Genomic DNA, 21,029 nt, shown 5'->3' with positions numbered 1-21,029 from the left:
CCTTTGTCACAGCCTGGGGGGATCTGAGCTGACTTCCCCCAGGCACAGTGCCAGGGGCCTATGACATTTTCAGGGACCATGAAAATGTTTTCATTCCTTCCAAAATCAGAATAAAAAAAAAGCAGCCTGGATATTCATCTTTATGGCAGTGCAGTCATAAAATATAATTAAAAAAGACTTTTCGATAAAGGAAAGAGCCCAGGAAACCGATAACACGCGGCGGGGGTTGGGGTGGGGAGAAGGCGGAACCAAGAAGGCTGCAGGTTTTCCAGGCCTGATATCATTTAGCCACAGAACTGACGCCAGCAGCCTCTGCCTCCCTCTTTCATATTCGACATTAAGCGCCTCTGTTAAGCCTCTACAAATCAGGTTCTCTGTTACCTACAGCTGAATTTATACCCCCAAGACAGCCATCTTGCCAGGCCGAAGTCTTTTTCTTTCAGGATGCTGAACAGAAGGAGATCAGGGCAGTTTCCCAACCTTCCTGGCATCTCAGTTAATCAGAAACTTCCAGGGCCCAGAACCATCACTCCTGAGCACGGTGTTCATTCGGGACTTACCTCAAGCAGCGAATTCTGGAGCTTCACGCTCAGGGCCGCTTTCTCTTCTTCCAGCTGCTTTATTTCATTTTCTGATTTCTTCTTCACTTCTTCCAGCTGTGTTTCTACTTCCTGAATGATGATGAGAAGAGTTAACCACACAAGCCTCGAAAACACGGGCACGGCATACCCTGCCTTGTTCCCAAAGGGGCTCAAAGACGCTCGCAAGAGTCATCAACTACTATAGAAAAGCATAAATTAGAAACACATGAGAAAGTGCAAATGAAACAGATGCTACATTCACAGCACAAAGTTGAATATATACTGGGGGTGGGGGGCAGGGTAGACCCCTGGCTTTAAGTTTCGTAGCATCAAATAAGAAAAGGGAATGAATGCTCACTGCTGACACAATTCTCAGTGTTACATAACTCAAAAGGCCAACTACCTTCTCAGATGCACAGAAATGTCAAAAGCAGGAGGAAATTTCTCCTGGGGTCTTCTCAACAGCATCCTTACTTTAGTCAACGTGAATGGAATAAATGACAAACTAAAAGGCTGGAGGGAAGAACTAAGGGAGATGCGTGGGGTGAGGTAGGAGGAACAGGTAGGAGTCCGACACGTGCGGCCTCGTAAACCACGTTAGTGAGCTTGAAGTCCCCTGTGAAGATGACAGGGGGCCTCTGGAGAGTTTTAAGCCAATGTGAGTTTTCAGATGATCCCCCTGGAATGGAGATTGGATTAGATGAAATGACGAGACAGGAGGCAGGGAGAACAACTGGGGGATGATCACACAGTCCACCAAGAAACGGCAGGTGACCGAGTGAGCGTGGAACCACCAGGACAGAGAGAAGCGGCGGTATTCCAGGGCCACTGAAGAAGGATGGCTGACCCCTGAACAATGCAGGTTGGAGCTGTGCACGTCCACTGACACGTGGATATTTTTCAATAGTAAACACAACAGTCCTACACAGTCCATGGTTGGTTGAACCCGCGGATGTGGAGGAACTGCAGATACAGAGAGACAAAGATAAATTATAACTTGGGTTAATTCCCACGTTGTTCAAGGGTCAACTGTAGAATGAGTGGACTTTATAGCCGACTGAATGTGAGGGATGAGAGAGAAGTCATGGATTTCTGGGCTTCTGACTTGAGCATCTAAAGAGGTGCTGCTGCTGATCATCTGGATGACACCTTTACACCTACCGCAGGGCCAACCCCAGGCCAGGCCAGTGGCCCTGGGGTGGCCCTTAGCATAGTCCCTGGGGTAGGTCATTTAAAGAAGAAAAAAGGATGTGATTAGACTGTAAGGGTCACATGATGTGGACACAGCACATCAGTCAATCTGTGATCTCTTTTTGCAGGGCTGGTTGTTTTGCAAGGTTCATTTCCTAAAGACAATATATAAATCACCCTCTTGTTCAAAACAGGCTGAGATAACTTAAACAACCATCAGAAATAAGGGCTTTCCCTCAGCAAAAATTCCAATTTTTTTTTTTTACTTCATTATTTGGCTCCTCATTCACCAAAGCTTTTATTGAACAAAAGTTCTGTTTAACGTGCTTGCTGGTGCAGGGACTTGCTAACTCTGCCAAGGCATGTTCAGCGTAACAGCACGATTAGATCCCCTGCGAGGGAGATGCTTAGCACAAAGCAGTGGCTACTTCTAATTTCACGCAGCCCAGTTTCCTAGGGTCCCTATCATCCATCACAGCTTCAGCTGTTGCCTTGACAAATGGACCTAAAGGGAAAAAAAAATTCCCCACAGATGGAAATAAATGATTTCAGCCGTGATCTTTGGCATCGGTGAGCTACATTTTAGGTGCAGAATCATGTGGTTTGCTGTCAGGAAACACAGTTCTGGGTCACCTGGAGAACACAGATTAAAAGGAACCATGTCCACCTCTAGCTCATTCCAAAGTGACCTTGAGGATTTCAACAGGAAGCTTTCACATTCTCTTCCTAAATCAGGTGAAGAGAAAACAACTACAGAGACAAGAACATGAGGGAAAGAAGGAGACTGATGATTTCGCATACATACGTTGCTGCCTCCCCTACAGGGAATGGGGCTTCTGGGGCCAGTCATTCACAGGATTCACAGAGAACTTTCATAAGCTCTGTTCTCACCCTGCTCTGACAGTACCCAGGGAAAAGGGCTTTACTGCATCCACCTCACATGGAGCAAATCCAATGGTCGGTAAGAGGCAAAAGCAGGACTCCCATCCTTTTTCTGCTTTCTTATCTAGACTGTCCACAGTTACTGTCAATTTAAGAAAGAAAGGAGCCACTGTGATTGGGAACAACAAACGAGCAACCTCAGAAAATTACCAAGCAGAGACTTCAGCTGGCATTTTAAAGGAAAACATGTTAACTTTTTTTAAGAAGAAAAATGACTATTTGGTCATTTATAAAATTACTATTTATAGTAAAGTTCATGGTGCAAAGCCACACATTTCACTCAGGGTCAACCATTAGCGATCATACTAACACCCAAACTAACCAATACATGGGGCATTAGACCCCAGGAAGGGCCACGTTTCAGTAGCAGGGCTTAACTGGCATCATTTTTAATTTTTAATTCATTTTTTATTGAAGTATAGTTAAACTGGCATCTTAAAGTTTAAAAATAAGTCTGGGAAATGGTAAATTTTATGTTGTGTGTATTTAATCACAACAAAAAATAAAGTCTGGAAAATCTGAAGCTGATAACAAGTAATTTAACTGCTTGCCAAAGCAAAATTCAGTACTCATTAAAGAACAGCAAAATCCAGACTTTCAAGAAGTTAATACTCTTCATGTCCAGAATTCAATCAAAAAATTACTAAATAAGCAAAGAAACAGGAAAAGGCAATTCATAACCAAGAGAAAAATCATTCAACAGAAAAAGACCCCAAAGTGACAGATAAGAATGTTGAGAGAAATTTTAAATATGCTCAAGAATTTAAAGAAAAACATGAACATAAAGAAGAGAAAAAGGGAAACCCCAAAGAAATTCCATTTTATTATTCAAGCTGAAAAATATAATATCTGAAATGCAAAAAAAGTACCAAATGGATTTTTAAAAAGATTGGATGAGACAGAAAAGGAGGTGAGTAAATTTGAAAATACAGCAATAGAAACTGTCCAAACCAGGTATCATGACCATAAAAACACTAGAATGTCTATATTTTTATCAAAGTAGACTTTAGGACAAGGAATATTTCATAGGAGAAGAAGACTTAAAATAAATGAACATAGCCTCTGTAACTTGTAGGACAACATCAGAAGGGGGAGGCGGAAGAGATAATGACCTTAAATTTTTAAAGCTGCATGAAAACTATACCCACAGATCCAAGGTGTCCAATGAATACCAAGCAGAAAAACAAAGAAAATCACTCCATGGCATATTATAATCAACTTGTGGAAGCCAGCGATTAAAGAGGAAATCTTAAAAGCAGTCAGAAAACAAAAAGCCGCACTATGCACAAGGGAGAAAAGGTAAGAACAACTATCAATTTGTTGTTTGAAGAAAATACAAACCAAAAAAAAAAAAAAATTGTTGAACAGCATCTTTAAAGTGCAGAAAGAAAAATAAGTGTTAACCTAGAATTCTGTATCCGGCAAAATAATCTTCAAAAATCAAGGCAAAACAAAAGGCGTTTTCAGACATAAAAACTGAGAGAATTTGCCGTGAGCCGACCGACACTAAAAACTGAGAGAATTTGCTGTGAGCCGACCGACACTACAAGGAACATTAAAGGAAGTTCTTCAGGCCAAAAGAAAATGATACCAGATGGGTGCTTGACTCTACCAAAGGAACAAAGAGGGTAGAAACAGTAAGTGGGAAAACATAAAAGACTTCAGTTTTCTCATTTAAAATTTTTCTCTAAAAGATAATTGACTTTTAAGGAAATAGAAAATCAATGTACTATAGACTTCACAACATGTGTAAAGTAAAACATATGACAGTAATTGCACAAAAGTTGGGAAGGGGTCATTAAAATGTTGCTGTAAGGTTTCTACAGTGAAGTAATTATACATGTGTATACACATATATATGAAGTAATATTATTGGATGGCAGACAATGATAAAGACACACGTTATAAATCCTATAGCAACCAGTAGCACACCACCCCAAAAGAAGGACAGCTAAAAACTCATTAGGGGAGATAAAAAAGAAAATACCAAAAAAAAATTCAATTAATCAAAAATAATCAGAAAAAAGAGGCAAAAAGAAAGGCAACAGATGTGACAAATAGAAAAAACAGCAAGCAATATGGTAGACTTAATGATAATTACATTAAATGTAAATGGTCTAATTGACCCTCAAAAGTCAGATTCCCAAACTGAATAAAAGGGGAAGACAGCAATACTACACAGGCACTTTGAATAGAAAGACACAGGTAGGTTAAAAGCAAAAGGATGGATTAAACCAGACAGCAACACTAACCAAAAAAATGACAGAATGTCTGTATTTTTACTAAAGTAGACTTCAGGACAAGGAATATTTCATAAACGTCATGCTTGCCACCGAGAATCGGAAGTGATACAAATGAGAACCCTAAGCGAAACAGCAGTGTCTGGCACGGCTCAGTGGGCACTCAGTACACCCTTCCACGCTCTCCCGAGGAATCAATGTGGGAAAGTGCTAATCACAGGGTGTGTCCTCTGCTCTGCCAAGATTAAGTGGTAACATCATCTAATCCCTTGGACAGGGAGGCAGATAGGCCTTTTGGGTCACCTCCAGCTCATTTCCTGCAATGTCTTCCTCAGGTTAAGGTGGCATTCAGGATACACAAAGTACTTACACTCAAGGGCCCAAGAAACAGTGCGCTCTTAACTCTAGACTGGTATCTATTTTTAGTCCATAAACACTAGGTTTTGGGCTTCTTTAAGGTTTTCCCTTCCTCTAATCCACATGGCTTAATTTATATAATTTATATCCTCAGTTTGTAGAAATGACCATAAGTTTTAAAAAGAAAAAAAAAGGTGGAAACAATTTATTAATTTTCCCAAATGGATCCATGCCCATGATTAAAACTGAAATGGAATTTCTACACTGAGAGTCAGGCTTGGCTGGCAGTTACCAGGGCAACGTGTAGCTCCGGGAGAGCTATGCTCCTCCCACTGACTGTGGCTCAGGATGGAAAGAGGGTTCAGCTGTGTGCGGACTGGATTTGTGCAAAAAAACCCAGTCACTGCTCCTGGGGAGGAAAACGTTTCCCACTCAGTGCAGGCGTGGGAAACCACAGGCTCTGAGTCAGGCTGGCAGGTGTTAATACCAGCTGTACCACTCACTGCCTGTGAGCAGATAAATAAAATCTCTGAGCCTCAGTTTTCTCATCTCTGAAATGGGACTGTGAACACTCATTTTGTAATACTGTTGGGAGGACTGAATGTGTTTATAATAATACAGTGCTTTATGAAGTAGAGCAGGCACTAAATAATATTATCACACATGATGTCATCCAGTGCACATGGTAACTAGTCACAGCCACCGTTTATCAAACTCCTCCTACATGGTGAGCACTGAACTAAAAGTTTATATATAAAACCATATTTAACTTACATAACTGAGACAGGAGGGAAGGGGCAGGGCACAGCTATTACAGGAATGACTCAGCAATTAGCACCAAGATGGTGGAAGTCAACTCCCAACAGACCTTGAGGCCTAAGACAGCAGGAGATTTGACTCCCAGTAGACCTTGAGCTTCATTATACACTCATTGCAATATATTAGCATGTCAAATGGCACTCCCACAGGCACCATGGCAGTTCTGAGGCTGTCATAAAAGGTCAAAAAGTGGGTGGTGGTTCAATTCCTGGGAAAGCCAGCCCCTTCCCCAACAGAGTTGGAGTAATCCTCCCACTTGTTCGCCTATGAAGCTACCAAGCCCATAAAAACTAGCAACCTCTGACACCTCACGGTCACTCTCCCTTCTGAGTGAGATGGACCACACCCTGTCTATGGAGTGTGTATCTACTTTTACTTTAAACTAAACACCCCCACACCTTGTGGCCTCTCTGGCCTTCTGAGACGGCCTATGCTCAGTCTATGGAGTGTGCATCTCTCTGAATAAATCTACCTTTACACAACTGTGGCTCACTCTTGATTTCTTTCCTGCACGAAGCCAAGGACCCTCACTTGGTGGGGTGTGTCCCAGGGACTCATCCGAGACCTGTGACATAGCCATCCTCTCACGCCCCCGTTTCCTGTATCATAACAAGCCCTCGAGTATTTATCTTTATTTTCAACATCAGGTTTCAGAGAGGTTAAGTGACCTGTCCGTGGTCACAAAGCCAGTGAAAGAGTCAGGACTTGGACCCAGGACTAGTCTGGGTCTTTCATGAGTTCATTTATTTTTCTACCATGTATTTATTAAGTACCTACTACTCTTCACCACCACACACTGCATTCCTCTGTGATAGATTATTATCTTTTTGTGTATATCTTTTTGAGTGAAAACTCAAAGCTGTTAATGTAAGTTCTTGAATTAGAAAGAGGCCTTCTTGTAATAATTAAAGCACCACCTATGCTCACAGTAATAGTGATTTATTTCACTCTTTTCCTAAAACATCCATATACCTGTGCTGTTTTCCTCAGCAAACAGGAGAGCTGAGGCTTTGCGTCTCTTCTCAGCAGAAAGCACCCTCTTTGGTGGGAAGTCGAACAGCACACAGAGGCTGAGAACCTATTCTCCCACCGCCCGCCCGCTGATTAATTAATTACCTGCGGCTATGGTGTCTGTCCTGCCCCAGGCACTACCTTACGCTTTGTCTTTTCACACGGATCACCTGGCTTAATCCTCGCAGCTCCTCTGTGAAGTGCTAGTATCACCATCTGTTTCATAAGTGAGGAGGCTGGGGCCCGCGCAGCCTCCCTGTGAGGAGCCCAGGTTCCGGAACTTGCTGTGGTCACAAAGCTAGAGGGTGGCAGGGCTGGGGTTTGAATCCAGGCAGTCTGCCAGGCCTGAGGGTTTGCTTCATGTTATTTCCCTCTGTTTTTGCCAAGGAGAGGATTTGAATTCCCCTAAGTTAAGCGCTCATATGACACAATTCTACTCCAGGTTAATGACTCTAGGCCCTATTGTCTTGGGCTGAGGGTTGCCCCCTCTCCTCCAAGAGACCCTAAACTCTCTCTGGTCAAAGAACTAGCTGAGATCTGTACAGGGCAGGAGGTCGGTCAATGTACGAGGCAGGAAAGAAGAAACAAAAGAGGAAAGGTGGGAGGCAGAGGAAAGGCAAAACAAATGTCAGTCAACAAACAGCATCTCTGCAAGGAGATCTCACCTTCTGCAGCCTCTTCCTTTCAGCCTCCACTGACGAGCGGACTGATTTGATTTCCACCGTGTGGTTCTTCACCAAGTCCTCCAGTCTCTTCACCAGCTGGTCTTTGAGATGTTTCTTCTCCTCTTCTGTCTGATGTTTGATTTTACGAAGGTCTTCTTCGTACTGCTGCTTCATATATTCCGTCTCAATATCCACCTCCTTCTTGGTCTATAAAAAGAGAGAGGGCTCGTAAAATCACCCGGGTGGGGCGAGGAGCCAGGAGTCACCATTTCTCTTTTGTGTAACTTCTACGATGTCGATACACTAATTTTAAAGCATGTATCACAAGGTATAATGAAGTTTATCAAACTACATGTTTGATATTTGTAAGAGACTTCACTTTATCCACCATTAGAGAAGGGCTTTTTGGAAGAGTGTATCTATTGTCATAGGATCAGATGCTCCAGGACCATACTGTGGTGGTTTATAAAGAATGCTTTGTTTTGACTGGGGAACATAAAGCAGGAATCCTAAACAAGTTTCCAGTTTCCCAGGAGCCGATGATAAGGAATTGGGAGAATTCTGCTACGTTTGTCTCCTAGTTTCAAATGACTACAGTTGGCAGGCTGTTGACGCATCCACCCCTGAAACTACGGGACCAGCTGCTTCCAAGTGGACCAGTCGTGGTTGTAGACTGGCCTCCTTCCAGCGGAGCCTCCTGTGGCTTCTCCACCCCCAGGGCTGCGTCAGACACTACCTGTGCATATGTGCCTCCTTTTGTGCACGGACACTCATTGGCAAAGTTCTGATCCTGCTGAGGATGAAGACTGCGGGCTTCCAAATCATTCTCCTTCCCTAGGGCTTCACTCTCTGAAACTTGCTCCGTTTTCATGTCATCTGCAAGCACAAGTTTCAACATCATCTGGAATGCCCTTGGCCTTGGCCTCCTGCCCCAGGCCTCTGCAGTCGGGTCATCATTCTGCTGTTCAGCTGTTTTGCCCACGACTCCCCTATGTAATCCCTGCTCCATGGCCTTCTGGCCTCAGGCATGGTCAAGGTGGTGATTGGCCCAAGTAGCATCTTCAGTTCAAACAGTTGCCTGCTTTCCCTTCTTAATCTAGTCATGGTCACATTTTTTTGATTGTGCTTTCCACAGGGTGTTCCTGGATATATGTACATTGAAAGAGTTTAAATTCAAAGGAATTCAAAGTACAAGACAAAAATAAATGCAACTAGAACTGCTCAGTTTCTCCCCATATTCCCTGAGTACTCATGCCCTACTTTTGAGACCACTGCTCTAGACTCTCCATAACCTCTGGTTCCAACTTGTCCTCCAGATCGTTCCAGCCAGAGGTGATTTATTCTTTCCCAGATACCTTGCTTCCCTGCGTCCTGGGCCGTACCCATGACACCAAAGTGTGCTGTGGGCTGTAACGTCACTGATCCACAAGCTCCCTGGAAGCAGAGCCCGTTTCGTGCTGTGGTATTATCTCCCGGTGTCAAACTGACCACCCCGTACTCTGTATTCAAGAACTTTCTGATGTGTGAGCTTAGTGGAAAGCACTCTGGAGTCACATAATCTTAGATACAAACACCAGCTCTGCCTCCAGACAGTTGGCTGGCCTTGAGTCAGCCACCTAACCTTTCTCAGCCTCATTTTTTTTTCACCTGTAACACAGGATACTGACAAAATTACTGGGAAGACACAATTACACGACCGTGTGAATGATGTTAGAGTATAAGGCGTTGTCTAAGTCTGGGGAGAAGCCAGGGCTGAGAAGCTCAGGCCCTTGGTGGACCAGATGGGGGCCATCTGAGGGCCAGAGATCCTTTTGCAATATGCCTTTTAGATACCTAGCCTGTGGCAGCTCTGGGTGTTGGCTCACCTGTGTCCTGCAGGCACTGGATTCGGCCACCAGGTGGGGCAGATCAAACAGCCCTGCCCTCCATTCTGATCCCTCAGCAGCCTCAAGGCTGCAAGCAGGGCCACGTCAACCTAGTGGCCAACCTCTGATGTGTAAGGAGATTAGTCATTCAGGGCATCTCACCTGTTTTCTGTGCAACATGACACTCCTGCAGCATCAGCCTGTCTTTGGCAACAGCCAGCTTCTCCCCCAGTTTTTTGGCAGTGCTTTTCAACTCTGAATTCTCCTGTCGAGCCTCCTTGAGCTGCACATCCAGGTCCTAAACAGACAGAAAGAGCTTCATTTCTCTGATTACGGTTCTGTGGAGAGACATCCTATGCACACAGAATCTACATCAGATCTGAAAACTGGGTCAGTGCACAGTATATGCCCTTAGTCTCTGGAATTCAGTGTCTCAGGGTTCATCAAATCCCTACTCATCCTCTGATTGGCTGTGTGACCTTGGGCAAGTTATTTAACCTTTCTGTAGAGGATTAAATGAGATAAAGTATCTGGGGCAGAAAAAATGCTCAGGGGGTAGGAGGAATATTAGATGCTGCTACTTTTAGAGATGGGCTCTGTGAGTCTGCGGAGCTCACATAACTGACTTGTCAACGGTCTGGCTTTCCACAAAGTCCCAAGGATTTTAGGACGAGCAAGTTCTTAGGAGTGAGTGGGGCCTTTAGAATTCAGATGACCTGAGTTCAAAATCTTTTAGCCATGTGCCCGGCTGGGCCAGTCCTTAAGCATCTCAATTTCAGTTTTATCCTCTCATTTGTAAATTCTAAGTCTCACAGCTCTCTGAGGGCAGCGGTCAAGTCCAGCTAGGTGGCTCTTGCCCACAGCCCTGGCCTGGCACATAGTAGGTGTCCCACAGATACTTGCTGAGTGAATGTAGTTGAACTCAGTGGTGATAATAATGCTCACTCTAGCAGAAGTCAAGTGCTTTGCACAGTGAGTGCCGGACACACAGCAGGTGTTCAGTATTAGGGGCCATGCTCACCACCCCATTTGGAGGCCGGAAGAGGCCCTGCCTTACCTGAATCCTGTCCTTCAGCTTCTGGGCGTACTTCTTCAGGTCGCTGATCTTGCGGCCTCTGTGCTCCAGATCCCCTTCCAGCTTGCGGACCTGGGCCTGCAGGGCCAACTCCTGGACCTGGAAGTTCTTCCGGAGGTCAGTCTCCTTCTCCTGCCACTGCCACAGGGCCTCGCTCACCGACTGCTGCATGGCCTGCCGGATGGCCTCGTTCTCCCGCTCGTAGGTGGCCTGCAGCTCCTCGGCCTTGTGGGCGTAGTCCTTGCTCAGCTGCTGGTTCTCCGCCCGGAGCCGCTCCACTTCCAGCAGGACCTCCCGCATCTCGGGGCCGCAGCCCGGCTCTGCCTTGGGGTCGGGGACCTCCTGGGAGAGCCGGCCCCACTGGGGCGCCTCGTGGCCGCTCAGGTGCCGGAGCTTCTTCTCGTAGTCGGCCTTGAGCTCCAGCATCTCCTTGGAGAGGCTGAGGACCCGCTCTGCGTGCTCGGCCTCCACCCTCAGCTCCCTCTCTTTGGTCTCCAGCCTGCACGTGGCCGACTGGGCCAGCGCCTCCTGTGTCAGCCTCTTCTGCAGCTCCAGGGCGCTCTCCAGGGCCTGGATGCGCTGGAGCAGGGCCTCCTGCCCCGCGCGGCCCTGGTCCTGCAGGAGCCTGGCCTCGGTCTCGGCCACCGCGTCCCGCAGCTCTTCCTGGTGGGCTTCGCGCAGCGCCTCCATGCTGGCCTCAGCCTCATCCTGGCGGGTGTTCAGGGCATAGATCACCTGCAGGAAAATGCACAGAAGCCCTTTAGCGTGAGGAATGCGGGTGTGGGGGTGAGGGGCCATGTGACCAGAGATGTCTGTGACCGTGACGGTCACTCAGGCTGACCCCCACGAGCCGCACCTGAGAAGAGGATTTGTGTGGAAGTGATTTATCAGCACCTGTCCCCAGGAGAAACCTGTAAGGGTGCAGGGAAGTGAGACAGGGAAGTGATGGAAGCAAAGCGAGCGTGACACTGCCCGAAGGCCCACAGACGGCGTCTGCGGGAGTGCTGTGGGCACCAGCGAAGGGTTTAAACACCTGGGACACAAAAAGAACCCCTTGAAAACAAAACACAACAAAGCACTAGAAGACAGAACTCAGCAGTACATAAAAAGGATTATACACCCTGACCAAGTGGGATTTATGCCAGGAATGCAAAGTTGACTTAGTATCTGAAGATCAGTTAATGTCATGCAGCACATGAACAGCAAAAGCCACATGACTGTCTCAATAGACACAGGAAAACACTTGACAAAATCCAATACATCTTCCTGACAGATACACGCACCAAACTAGAAACAGAAGGGACCCTCCTCCTCCTGATAAAGCCCATCTGTGAAAACCCCACTGCTCACGTTGCACTCCACGGTGAAAGACGGACCGTTCTCCGAAACTTCAGGAACAAGACAGGACCACGTGGTGGCTGTGTGGACAGGAGAAGACAGGTGGGCAGGAGGATGGCAGGGGGCTGAGGCATTGAGAATGACTCCCAGGTTCCTGGCCTGAGCAACTGGCAGATGTTTACTGAGTGAGAAAGACTGCACAGAGCAGGAGTGGGCAAGAAAAGCAAGAATTCTGTTTTAGACCAAGCAAATCTGATATGCCTCTAGACGGCCCCAAGGCAAACAGGGAAATGTCTGTTGTTCAGAGGAAGGAATCTGAGCTGGAGATGAAGGGCGCGCAGAATCAGGGTAGCTTCGTTGCTGGCCTGAGATTCCACAGCACATCTGCCCGACCATGGAAACGACCCCATGGAGAACGTGGAGGGGGAGCCCCAGGAATGTGAACAGAGAGTGAAAGCCAGAGTCCCCAAGAAGGTAGCACACGTTGGTTGGTTTTGCGAGCACGTCCTCATGGGAGGAGGAGGAAAGGGTTGGGTGGAACCGGTGAGTGGGACTTTGGAGAACGATGGGGCTGTCACCTTGGAGAGGTGACAAGTGGCTTCTCCCTTCTCAGCGAGGCAGGAGGTGATGTCAGGAACTGACAGTGGGCTGAACTGGAGGACAGAGAAGGTGTGAACTCGCTTTTAGGGAGGGGAAAGTGGACTGTCCAGCTTGGGGGGCAGCGCTGAAGGCCATCTTTATGAAATCAGCTCCCTGCTTTGCTCTGTCTGAGATATTCCTCAGCCACATTTGGCTGAGGGAGTCCAGGGAAGGCGAGGAAGGATGGTGGGTCATCATGGGCCAGGGTGGGATTTGGTGAGTATGACACAGGGAGAGATGGACGAGGCAGCTGAGGGGTTTTCAGGAGTCGATACGCTGGTAGGAGGGGACAGAGGCAGGTTTTTGGCGATGACAAGGTCAAAGGTGTGGTGAAAGGAGGGTGTGGCTGAGGCGGAGTGGAGGACAAGATCTCTGGAGGCAAGAAAGTCAAGAGACTCAGAAATCAAGGGGCCAAGTGGGCTCCGACGTGGGTGTTGCCCTCACTGGGAGTATTAGATGACCAGGATGACTAGGAGTCAGTGCTGAGCACTCCACTGGCTCCCCTGGGCATTTAAGAGAAGAAACATTCTTCTTAAAAGTCCCCACCACACAGTTCCATACGTACTGATCTTTAAACCTTCGTGGGGTGCTGGTTTTTCCTTGTTCATGAGGCTTGTCTAGTGAACTAAACTGTAATTTCATCATCAGTTTCCTACTGCTTATTAAGACTTCACCCATGGTTTTCAAACTGTATCCCTGATAGCCCTGAGTCCCTTGGTAAGACTGAGGGCCACTGCAGGGAGCCTGGTGGGGAAACAGCAGGTGTCTCTCTGACCAGAGAAGACCTGTTCTTACACTGGGGCTTCCCTAATACAGTTTAGAAAAATGTAAAAGGTTTCCATTGCTTTAAAAAAAAGTTGAAAATCAGGGGGATTAGGTGATTATAAAATAGAAGGCCATACAGAAGTATTATATGAGAGGAAGTTTTGGGTAACTGGTATGTGTGTGTGTGTGTGTGTGTGTGTGATTACAAAATAACTGTTGAGAAAGGCAACTAGAGGTGACACATATAATAACAATGGTTTACCTAGAGCCTGCAGAGCTTGGAGGAAGAGTAACTGTATATCCAGGATGCAGCCTAAGAACTTATTTTTCACTGTCTCCGTGTGCCCGAGCTATTGGTCTATTGTCCGTCTCCCTCACTGGAATGGAGGCTCCAAGAGAGAGAGGAGCTTGGTCTTTGTACCTCATGGCTCATCTCCAGGGCCTGGCTCAAGGTGGACGCTCTAAAGATTTCTTAAACGGATGACTGAGTGAAGGAATCAAGAGCTCTGTCTGGAAGCACGTAGTTGTAGACGGGTGTGAGATGAGCCTGCCAACTTGTGAAGCCTTGAGAGAACAGTGCTCCTTTGAAAATCAGGAATCCAACACTCTCTGATGTCAAAGACAAGGGGAGGAAGTCCCTTCACCCTCCCAGAAGACTCCACAATGAAACGAAGCCACTGAGCCCACAGCTCTTCCGTCTCACGACCTGTGCGCAGGATTCTAGTCGTTTTTCTGGCTTCCAGTGTCGTGTATCCAAGAGTACCCCAGAGTATCTGGGGTAAGTGAATGCTGAACGTGCTAACCCCCTGGTTGTGATTTGTGTTAAAAATAAACACCAATTTTATAGGATTTACTATATGCCTAGCACAGGGCTAGGTGCTGTACACACGCTCATAATCTCAGAGAAAACTCATGGCAACCCTGCAAAACTGGCACTTTTCTCCCCATTCTAAGTATGAAAAACTGAGGTTCAGAGAAGTTAAGCAACTTCTGCAAAGTCACAAGAGATAAGAAGACAGGACTAACTGAAGCGCGTGCTCTCAGCACAGCACCGCACAGCGCCTCGCTGTCCCACTCGAGCACCTACTCATTCACGCGTTTACTGAGTATCTCAGATGTGCCAGGTTCTGTGCTGGGCACTAGGGGACATGCTGGCCCAGGAGACAACTGAAGTTGCAACCGCAAAAATATTAGAATTCCGTGGGAGAGTCAGACGAGAACATGGTAAGTTTCAGGGTGCAAAGTGCCATGAGAGGCATCCATTACTAGGAAAGCACAGAGGAACGGTCTAATAGAAAAGAAGACTTCCCAGAAAAAGTGAGCCTTGCCTCCTCATCCTTGGGGGTGACCAGTTCCCTTTTACGTGTCAACCTCTGTGTCGGCAAGAACAACATGACTTTCTTTGTGTTGTCTCATAGCGCATGGTATAAAGTTGAGACGTCTGAAAACTCCCCATGGGCACACCCTAGACTGAACACAAGATCAGATTCCAGGTGGCGGTAACAGAGAGGGTCTCACGCTGTGCGCACAGAATGTCTTGGGGCACTTTGTCTTGTACACATTTGTTCATGGTGTCTTGCAATTAAAATCCCCAAGCCATCCCCACCAAAGGCTGCCCAAACTGCTCTGGCTTATCAGAACTTTTGGCTTATCAGGGCTGCCAGACCCGTCCTCTCCTTTCTTTTCCTGGAAGGTTACTCCAAGGGTCATGTGCATTACCTGGAAAATATGTTATGTTATGTAGCATATAATATTATACTCATCACCATTTTTTATACACATACACATTCATTTGCACCATGATCTTTTTAAAATTTCCCAGATACCTTGGAGGTTATGCCATTTCTGTACAATTTTTTTCAAAAGTCAATAAATTTTCCGTATTTTTCAGCTTCACTGAGGTATAAATGGCAAATTTCCTCATTTTTATTTTTGGCTGCTTCATATGCCACATCATACAGATGTGCTCTAATTTATTTCTCTGTTCCCTGCTGATAGACATTAAGTTAGTTTCTCTATGGAAGATTATTGATGTGTTGACTTCAATGTTATTAAATCAAATTTTCTTTACTCTTTTTTTCCATTCCTGCTGGTGAACTTGAGGTCTCCTTTTTGCTTACTAATGTAACTAATGAAATTTCAGAGCTCAGCCTTAAAAAACTCAAGTCTTCATAATTAATAGAGAATCTTAGGAAAGAGATTAAAAAGGTGTCTTCTCTCTGTGTCATGGGGGGAGAGATGCCATTTTGTGTCATAAAACTAACTTTAAGAGTTTGTAGAACATTAAGAAGCATCAAACCCATTTCCCTGTACAACATGGAGATGTGTGTGCACGTTCACAACCGTGACCATGGCCAGGGCGCTCCCAGAACTACTCCATGGGGACATCTTGCCTCCTCTCAAGTCAGTCTCTTCTTTTTCACTCTCTCCACTTCCTCACTCTCCCAAACTTGCTCTCTGAGCTTGCCCTCTTTCTTCTCCTAGTCCAAGAGTCTCTTTCTATCTTAACATTCCTCCTTCTCAGCCACAACCAATCATTTTGACTACTTTCTTACTGATATCTTCAAATCCCCTGCCCACCTCATCTTTAGCCTCACATCTTTGGTATTATCAACATCAGATCAGCCCACCCACCTCAGCTCTTTTCAGACATCACTAACTGGTACTTAAGATTTCCAACCTCGTCAGTGCTCTCCATGTTGATACCATATACTTGAGTTGTCTTATAGTAATTCCCATTCCTCTTTCCCATAAGGGCTATTCTGATTCTCTGCCATGTTTCTTAGGGCTACAAGCCTAATTCCTGGCCCACTTCTACTCTCCTAGCACATACTATTATCTCCTGTGTTGTGAAGGAGAAACGATGAAGAGCTTGGACTCCAGATGCAACCAAACTCAGCTGGAGTCCTAGCTTCACTGACTCTGAGCTGGAGCCATATGGTTCAGTCTGTCCAGAACTCAGTTTCTTAGCAGTAAAATGGGATTAACAACAGCACCTCGTAGGGCTGTACTGATGGCTGCAGTGCACAGATAGTGCACAGAAATGCTGGATATCCAATAACTACGGAATGAATATTACCTTTTATCAAGAGAAAAAAAGACTTGGACTCTTAACTGCAGGCTGGGAAAAAGCTGGAGTATTTGGTAGTTCTTGGTGCAGTGCTGAAGGCAGAAGCAGACTGATGTGGTTAAGCAGAGAATGTGGGATGGGGAGGGGAGATAAGGGACATGTGCCATTCTTCTCCAAAACCACTGGTGAAGGGAATAGGGACAAGAAGGCAGAGGACTAGAAGGGCAAACAGGAGCAAAATAAGGTGCGGGTGGGGCACTAGAGGAAGGCACATAAGAATTTAATAGGAAGGAAAAGATGCAAGAGAAATGGTATAAATCAAGCTAAATGAATTTTACTTGGAAAATTAGGGGAAAGTGTGAGGAATTCCACCTCCTATATAAAGTGTCCTTTAGCTCCTTATAGGTAGTAGAAACTTACCCCATTCATCTGTCCTCCAGTGCATTTTGGACCACTTGGTTGTTATGGCCCTTTTGTGTCATATTATGGACATTTAGGTGCTAGATGTTGAAATAAACTGTAAGCGTCATAAGAGTAGAGACCTCAGCTGATGTATTTCATAGTTCCCCATGCACCTAGCATGATGCCTGGCTGGATTCAGACTCACAGTGTGTTTCCAGTTAGACTGAAGGAGAACTTGGTAAGGGGTGGTGAGAAATTGAAAGAATAGGAGTCCAGAAGAGAGACCTGTAGGAGCAGAGGCCCTGAAGTGGGACACGTGTGAACCAGACAAGCAAGACAACTCAAAGGCTTTGGAGTCTGCGTTGCCTGGGTGCAGATCCTATCTGCCATCGTGTGGATGCCGGACAATGTCTGGATGTTTGCTAGCTGTGTGACTTTGGGCACACTACATAATCTCCCTGGGCCTCAGTTTCCTCATTTGTACAATGAGGAGAATAAAGTTCCCGCTTTATGAGGTTATTGAAGGATTAATTGAGATACTGCTATAAGGCACATAGCATAGCTCACAGGAAGCACCTGATGAGACCCAGCTGTAGCCATTATGGTTGTCCATGGGACAGGTAAGCCTGATGGAGATTTTGGTGGCAATGGCATGTCTCTTAAGGAAGGCAGTGCAGTACGATGATGGAGCTGAGGTCCTCTGGAGTGAGAGAGAGATCTAGATTTCACTTCCTTGTGCAGAGATCACTGGTGTACCCAGTATCTGAACCCTTAACTTTTCCATGGGCACAATGCCACATTTCTCAGCCTCCCTTCCAGCTTGGAGCAGCGAAGTGATCAAGTTCTGCCTGGCTGGACATAAACAGATGTGTCATTACTTCTTCTGGGATGAGACTCCTATTTCCGAGCAGTCGTTTTGGACCATGAAGTAGACACCACAGGCTGAGGTTGGCAGAACAATGAGACAGCATCTCTGACCCAGTGGAAGGTCATGCCAGCCCCAGGGAGGATTCCAGCTGGACTGCATTTTAGTTTTCTCTCATTCATGGACAAACCTAATTCTGTTTGATATATATACTTCTCAACTCTTATCTTTTAAAAATTGCTTAAGTCATTTCACATCTTGAAGCCTCAGTTTCTTGCCTGTAAAATAGGGATAACCCAGACTTGGAGTTTTTTTGTTTTTGTTTTTTGAGAATCAAATAAGATGACATTGTTTAACAGTCTGGCACATAGCAGGTAGTCATTATGTTTCTTTCCTCTGTCTTCTCACCCTATGCCCTCAACAAGAAACATCCCTTGTTTTTGGAGACAGTCTGCTGCCCTCCAGCTCACCCCACCCCACTCTCAGCATCTGGAATTGTCAAGCAGATTCTGAGCATATGCACCCTTCTCCTGGGCCTGGTGTCTCCCAGTCACTTGGCAACCCTCCTCCTGCCACCTGCTGCTTCCTTCCACTCACCACCCACTCAACTGAAACATCAAAGCAACGAGCTCAAGTCTCATTTGTGAATCCGCCTCCTCAGGAGGAAGCCGACTTCAGAATCCATCAAGGGACATGAATAATTCAGCAGCCAAGATACTGAATGCTGAGCCAGTCACAATGTCTTCCCAAGGGTTTTAGAAATCCACACTAACGGTTTGATTTCAGAGAAAATTTCAACAGCGAACCTGTTAAGGTCTTAGAGGTTGAGTACTGTAGGTTTAACAAAGTCACAATTAATGCACTCTGAGCATCAGATCCTGAGGAAAGTTTCCATCGAGTCTGGCAGCAGGAGTCAGCAGTGAAATGGAAAAGGATAACAGGAAATAATAATATTTACTGAGTGCCCAGAGGATAACATTCTCTGGGCCAGGTAATATACATAATATTTTTCAATTAATCTTCTAACACTTTCTCATGCTTATCCCTATTTTACAGATGGGGAAACTAACGGGTTAACTCAACATTTAGGGACAGAGCATGGTTCTTAAAAGGAGGCTTTGGAGCCCACTGGACCTGGGTTCACTTTGCAGCTCTGCCTCTTTCTAGCTGTGTGACCATGAGGGAGTGTTGAGTCTCTCTGATTCTCCATCAGCTCATCTATGACATGGGGGGAGACATGCAAGCCCATCAGTACATTTGGCGGTATCTGAGGTGCTTTGCTAGACATCTGCTAGAGAAAGGCACAGGGGCGGCAATGATCACATTGCTCCAGTAATTCTCCCCCTTCCTTCCTGCATCACCATCAGTGGATCACTCCCATCAGCGTTCCAACGTGCTATAATTTTTACCAGTAACAAAAAAATCTTTCTTTTAATCCCACATCCCCCATTTTCTGCACCTCTTTATAGCAAACTCCTCAAATACTTTGTTTATACGCACTGTCACTGATTCCTCTCCTCCCTTTCTCTCCTAAACCTTCTCCAGTCAGGCTTTCCACCTGACTAATCCACCAAAACAGCTCATCACAGTTTCACTAATCACCTCCGTGTTGCTAGAACAACAGCCAGTTCTCACTCTTCATCTGTGCAACTTTCAGCAGCATTTCACGTAAGAAATCACTTCCGCTGCCTTGAAACGCTGTCTTCACTTGGCTTCCAGGATACAATCAGATGAGAGGGACCCTTCTACTGACCACTGACCTCTCCCTCTCATCTGATTGGCTAGTTTTTCCTCATTGCCCATCCTTCAAATAACTGCGCCCCAGAGCTTAGACCTCAGACTGTTTCTCTTCTCTAGAAACATTTTCTTGGGATCTCATCCAGTCTTACGATTTTAAGCACACTTTATTTGTTAATGTCTCCCAAATTTATATGTCCAGGCTGGACGTGTCACCTGAATAGCAGACTCATACCCTGTTGCTTACCAATATCTCCAATTAAATATCTAACATACATCTCAAATTAATTCTGTATTTTTCCTTCAAAACCTACTCTTCCCACAATATTCCCCATTTCACTTCATGGCAACTCCCTTTTTCCAGTTGCATAGGTCAAATTTTGGAGTCTATCAACAAGCACGTGAAAGGATGCTCAACCTCCTGGGCATATACCTGGAGGAAACTCTAATTTAAAAAGATACACACACCCCAATGTTCACAGCAGCACTATTTGCAGTAACCAAGACATAGAAGCAACCTAAATGTCCATCAAAAGATGACTGGATAAAAAAGATGTGGTATATGCATACCAAGTGAAGTAAGCCAGAAAGAAAAAGAAAAATACCCTATGATACCACTTACATGTGGAATCTAAACACACACACACACACACACACACACACACACACACACACAAATGAACTTATTTACAAAATAGAAAGAGACTCACAGACAGAAAAAACAAACTTATGGTTACCGGGGGGAAAAGGGGTGGGGAGGGATAAGTTGGGAGTTCAGGATTTGCAGATACTAACTACTATATATAATAGTGTTTGTGTGTGTGTGTGTGTGTATATATAGTAGTGTGTGTGTGTATAGTGTAGTATATACATATATAATGCTATATATATTAATATAATGGATAAACAACAAGGTCCTACTGTATAGCTCAGGGAGCTATATTCAATATCTTGTAGTAACCTATAATGAAAAAGAATATGAAAAGGAATATATGTATGTATATGTATGATTGAAACATTATGCTGTGCACCAGAAATGGACACAACGTTGTAACCGACCATACTTCATTAACCGCCCCCCCCCCCCAAAAGATGCTCAACATCACAAAACAATCCCTAGGGAAATGCAGATTAAACCTACAATTAGATACCACTTCACACCTACTGGGATGGTTATTTAAAAAAAAAAACAGAAAATAAGTGCTGATGAGGATGTGGAAAAATTGAAACCTTTGCTTGTTGCTGATGGAAATGAAAAGCATGCTGCCACTGTGGAAAGTGGTATGGTGGTTCTTCAGAAAATTAAACATAGAATTATCATATGATCCAGAAATTCCACTTCTGGAATGATAATTTCAAAATAATTGAAAGCAGGTACTTAAATAGACATTTGTACACTCATGTGCACAGCCTTATTCGAACAACCCAAAAGGTAGAAACAAACCAAGTGTCCACTGATGGATGAAT

The 21,029-nt window shown here is 45.3% G+C and overlaps 1 protein-coding gene across 1 annotated transcript in view; it reads right to left on the bottom strand.

Annotated features, from left to right (window-relative positions):
* The window catches only part of FAM184B (family with sequence similarity 184 member B), a 101,556-nt gene that overhangs the window by 35,947 nt on the left and 44,580 nt on the right, over window positions 1–21,029 (bottom strand). The window contains exons 2-6 of the mRNA XM_010991026.3: window positions 10,729–11,481; window positions 9,834–9,969; window positions 8,543–8,682; window positions 7,807–8,013; window positions 561–671 (exon numbers count right to left, since the gene is read on the bottom strand). Coding sequence (XP_010989328.3) covers window positions 561–671; window positions 7,807–8,013; window positions 8,543–8,682; window positions 9,834–9,969; window positions 10,729–11,481 — 1,347 coding nt within the window. The remainder of the gene's footprint in view (window positions 1–560; window positions 672–7,806; window positions 8,014–8,542; window positions 8,683–9,833; window positions 9,970–10,728; window positions 11,482–21,029) is intronic.

This window comes from Camelus dromedarius, chromosome 1 (assembly GCF_036321535.1).
Source record: "Camelus dromedarius isolate mCamDro1 chromosome 1, mCamDro1.pat, whole genome shotgun sequence".
Classification (NCBI taxonomy): domain Eukaryota; kingdom Metazoa; phylum Chordata; class Mammalia; order Artiodactyla; family Camelidae; genus Camelus; species Camelus dromedarius.
Note: the sequence above shows the minus strand (reverse complement) of the source record. Positions and strands in the feature narration are given on the sequence as shown.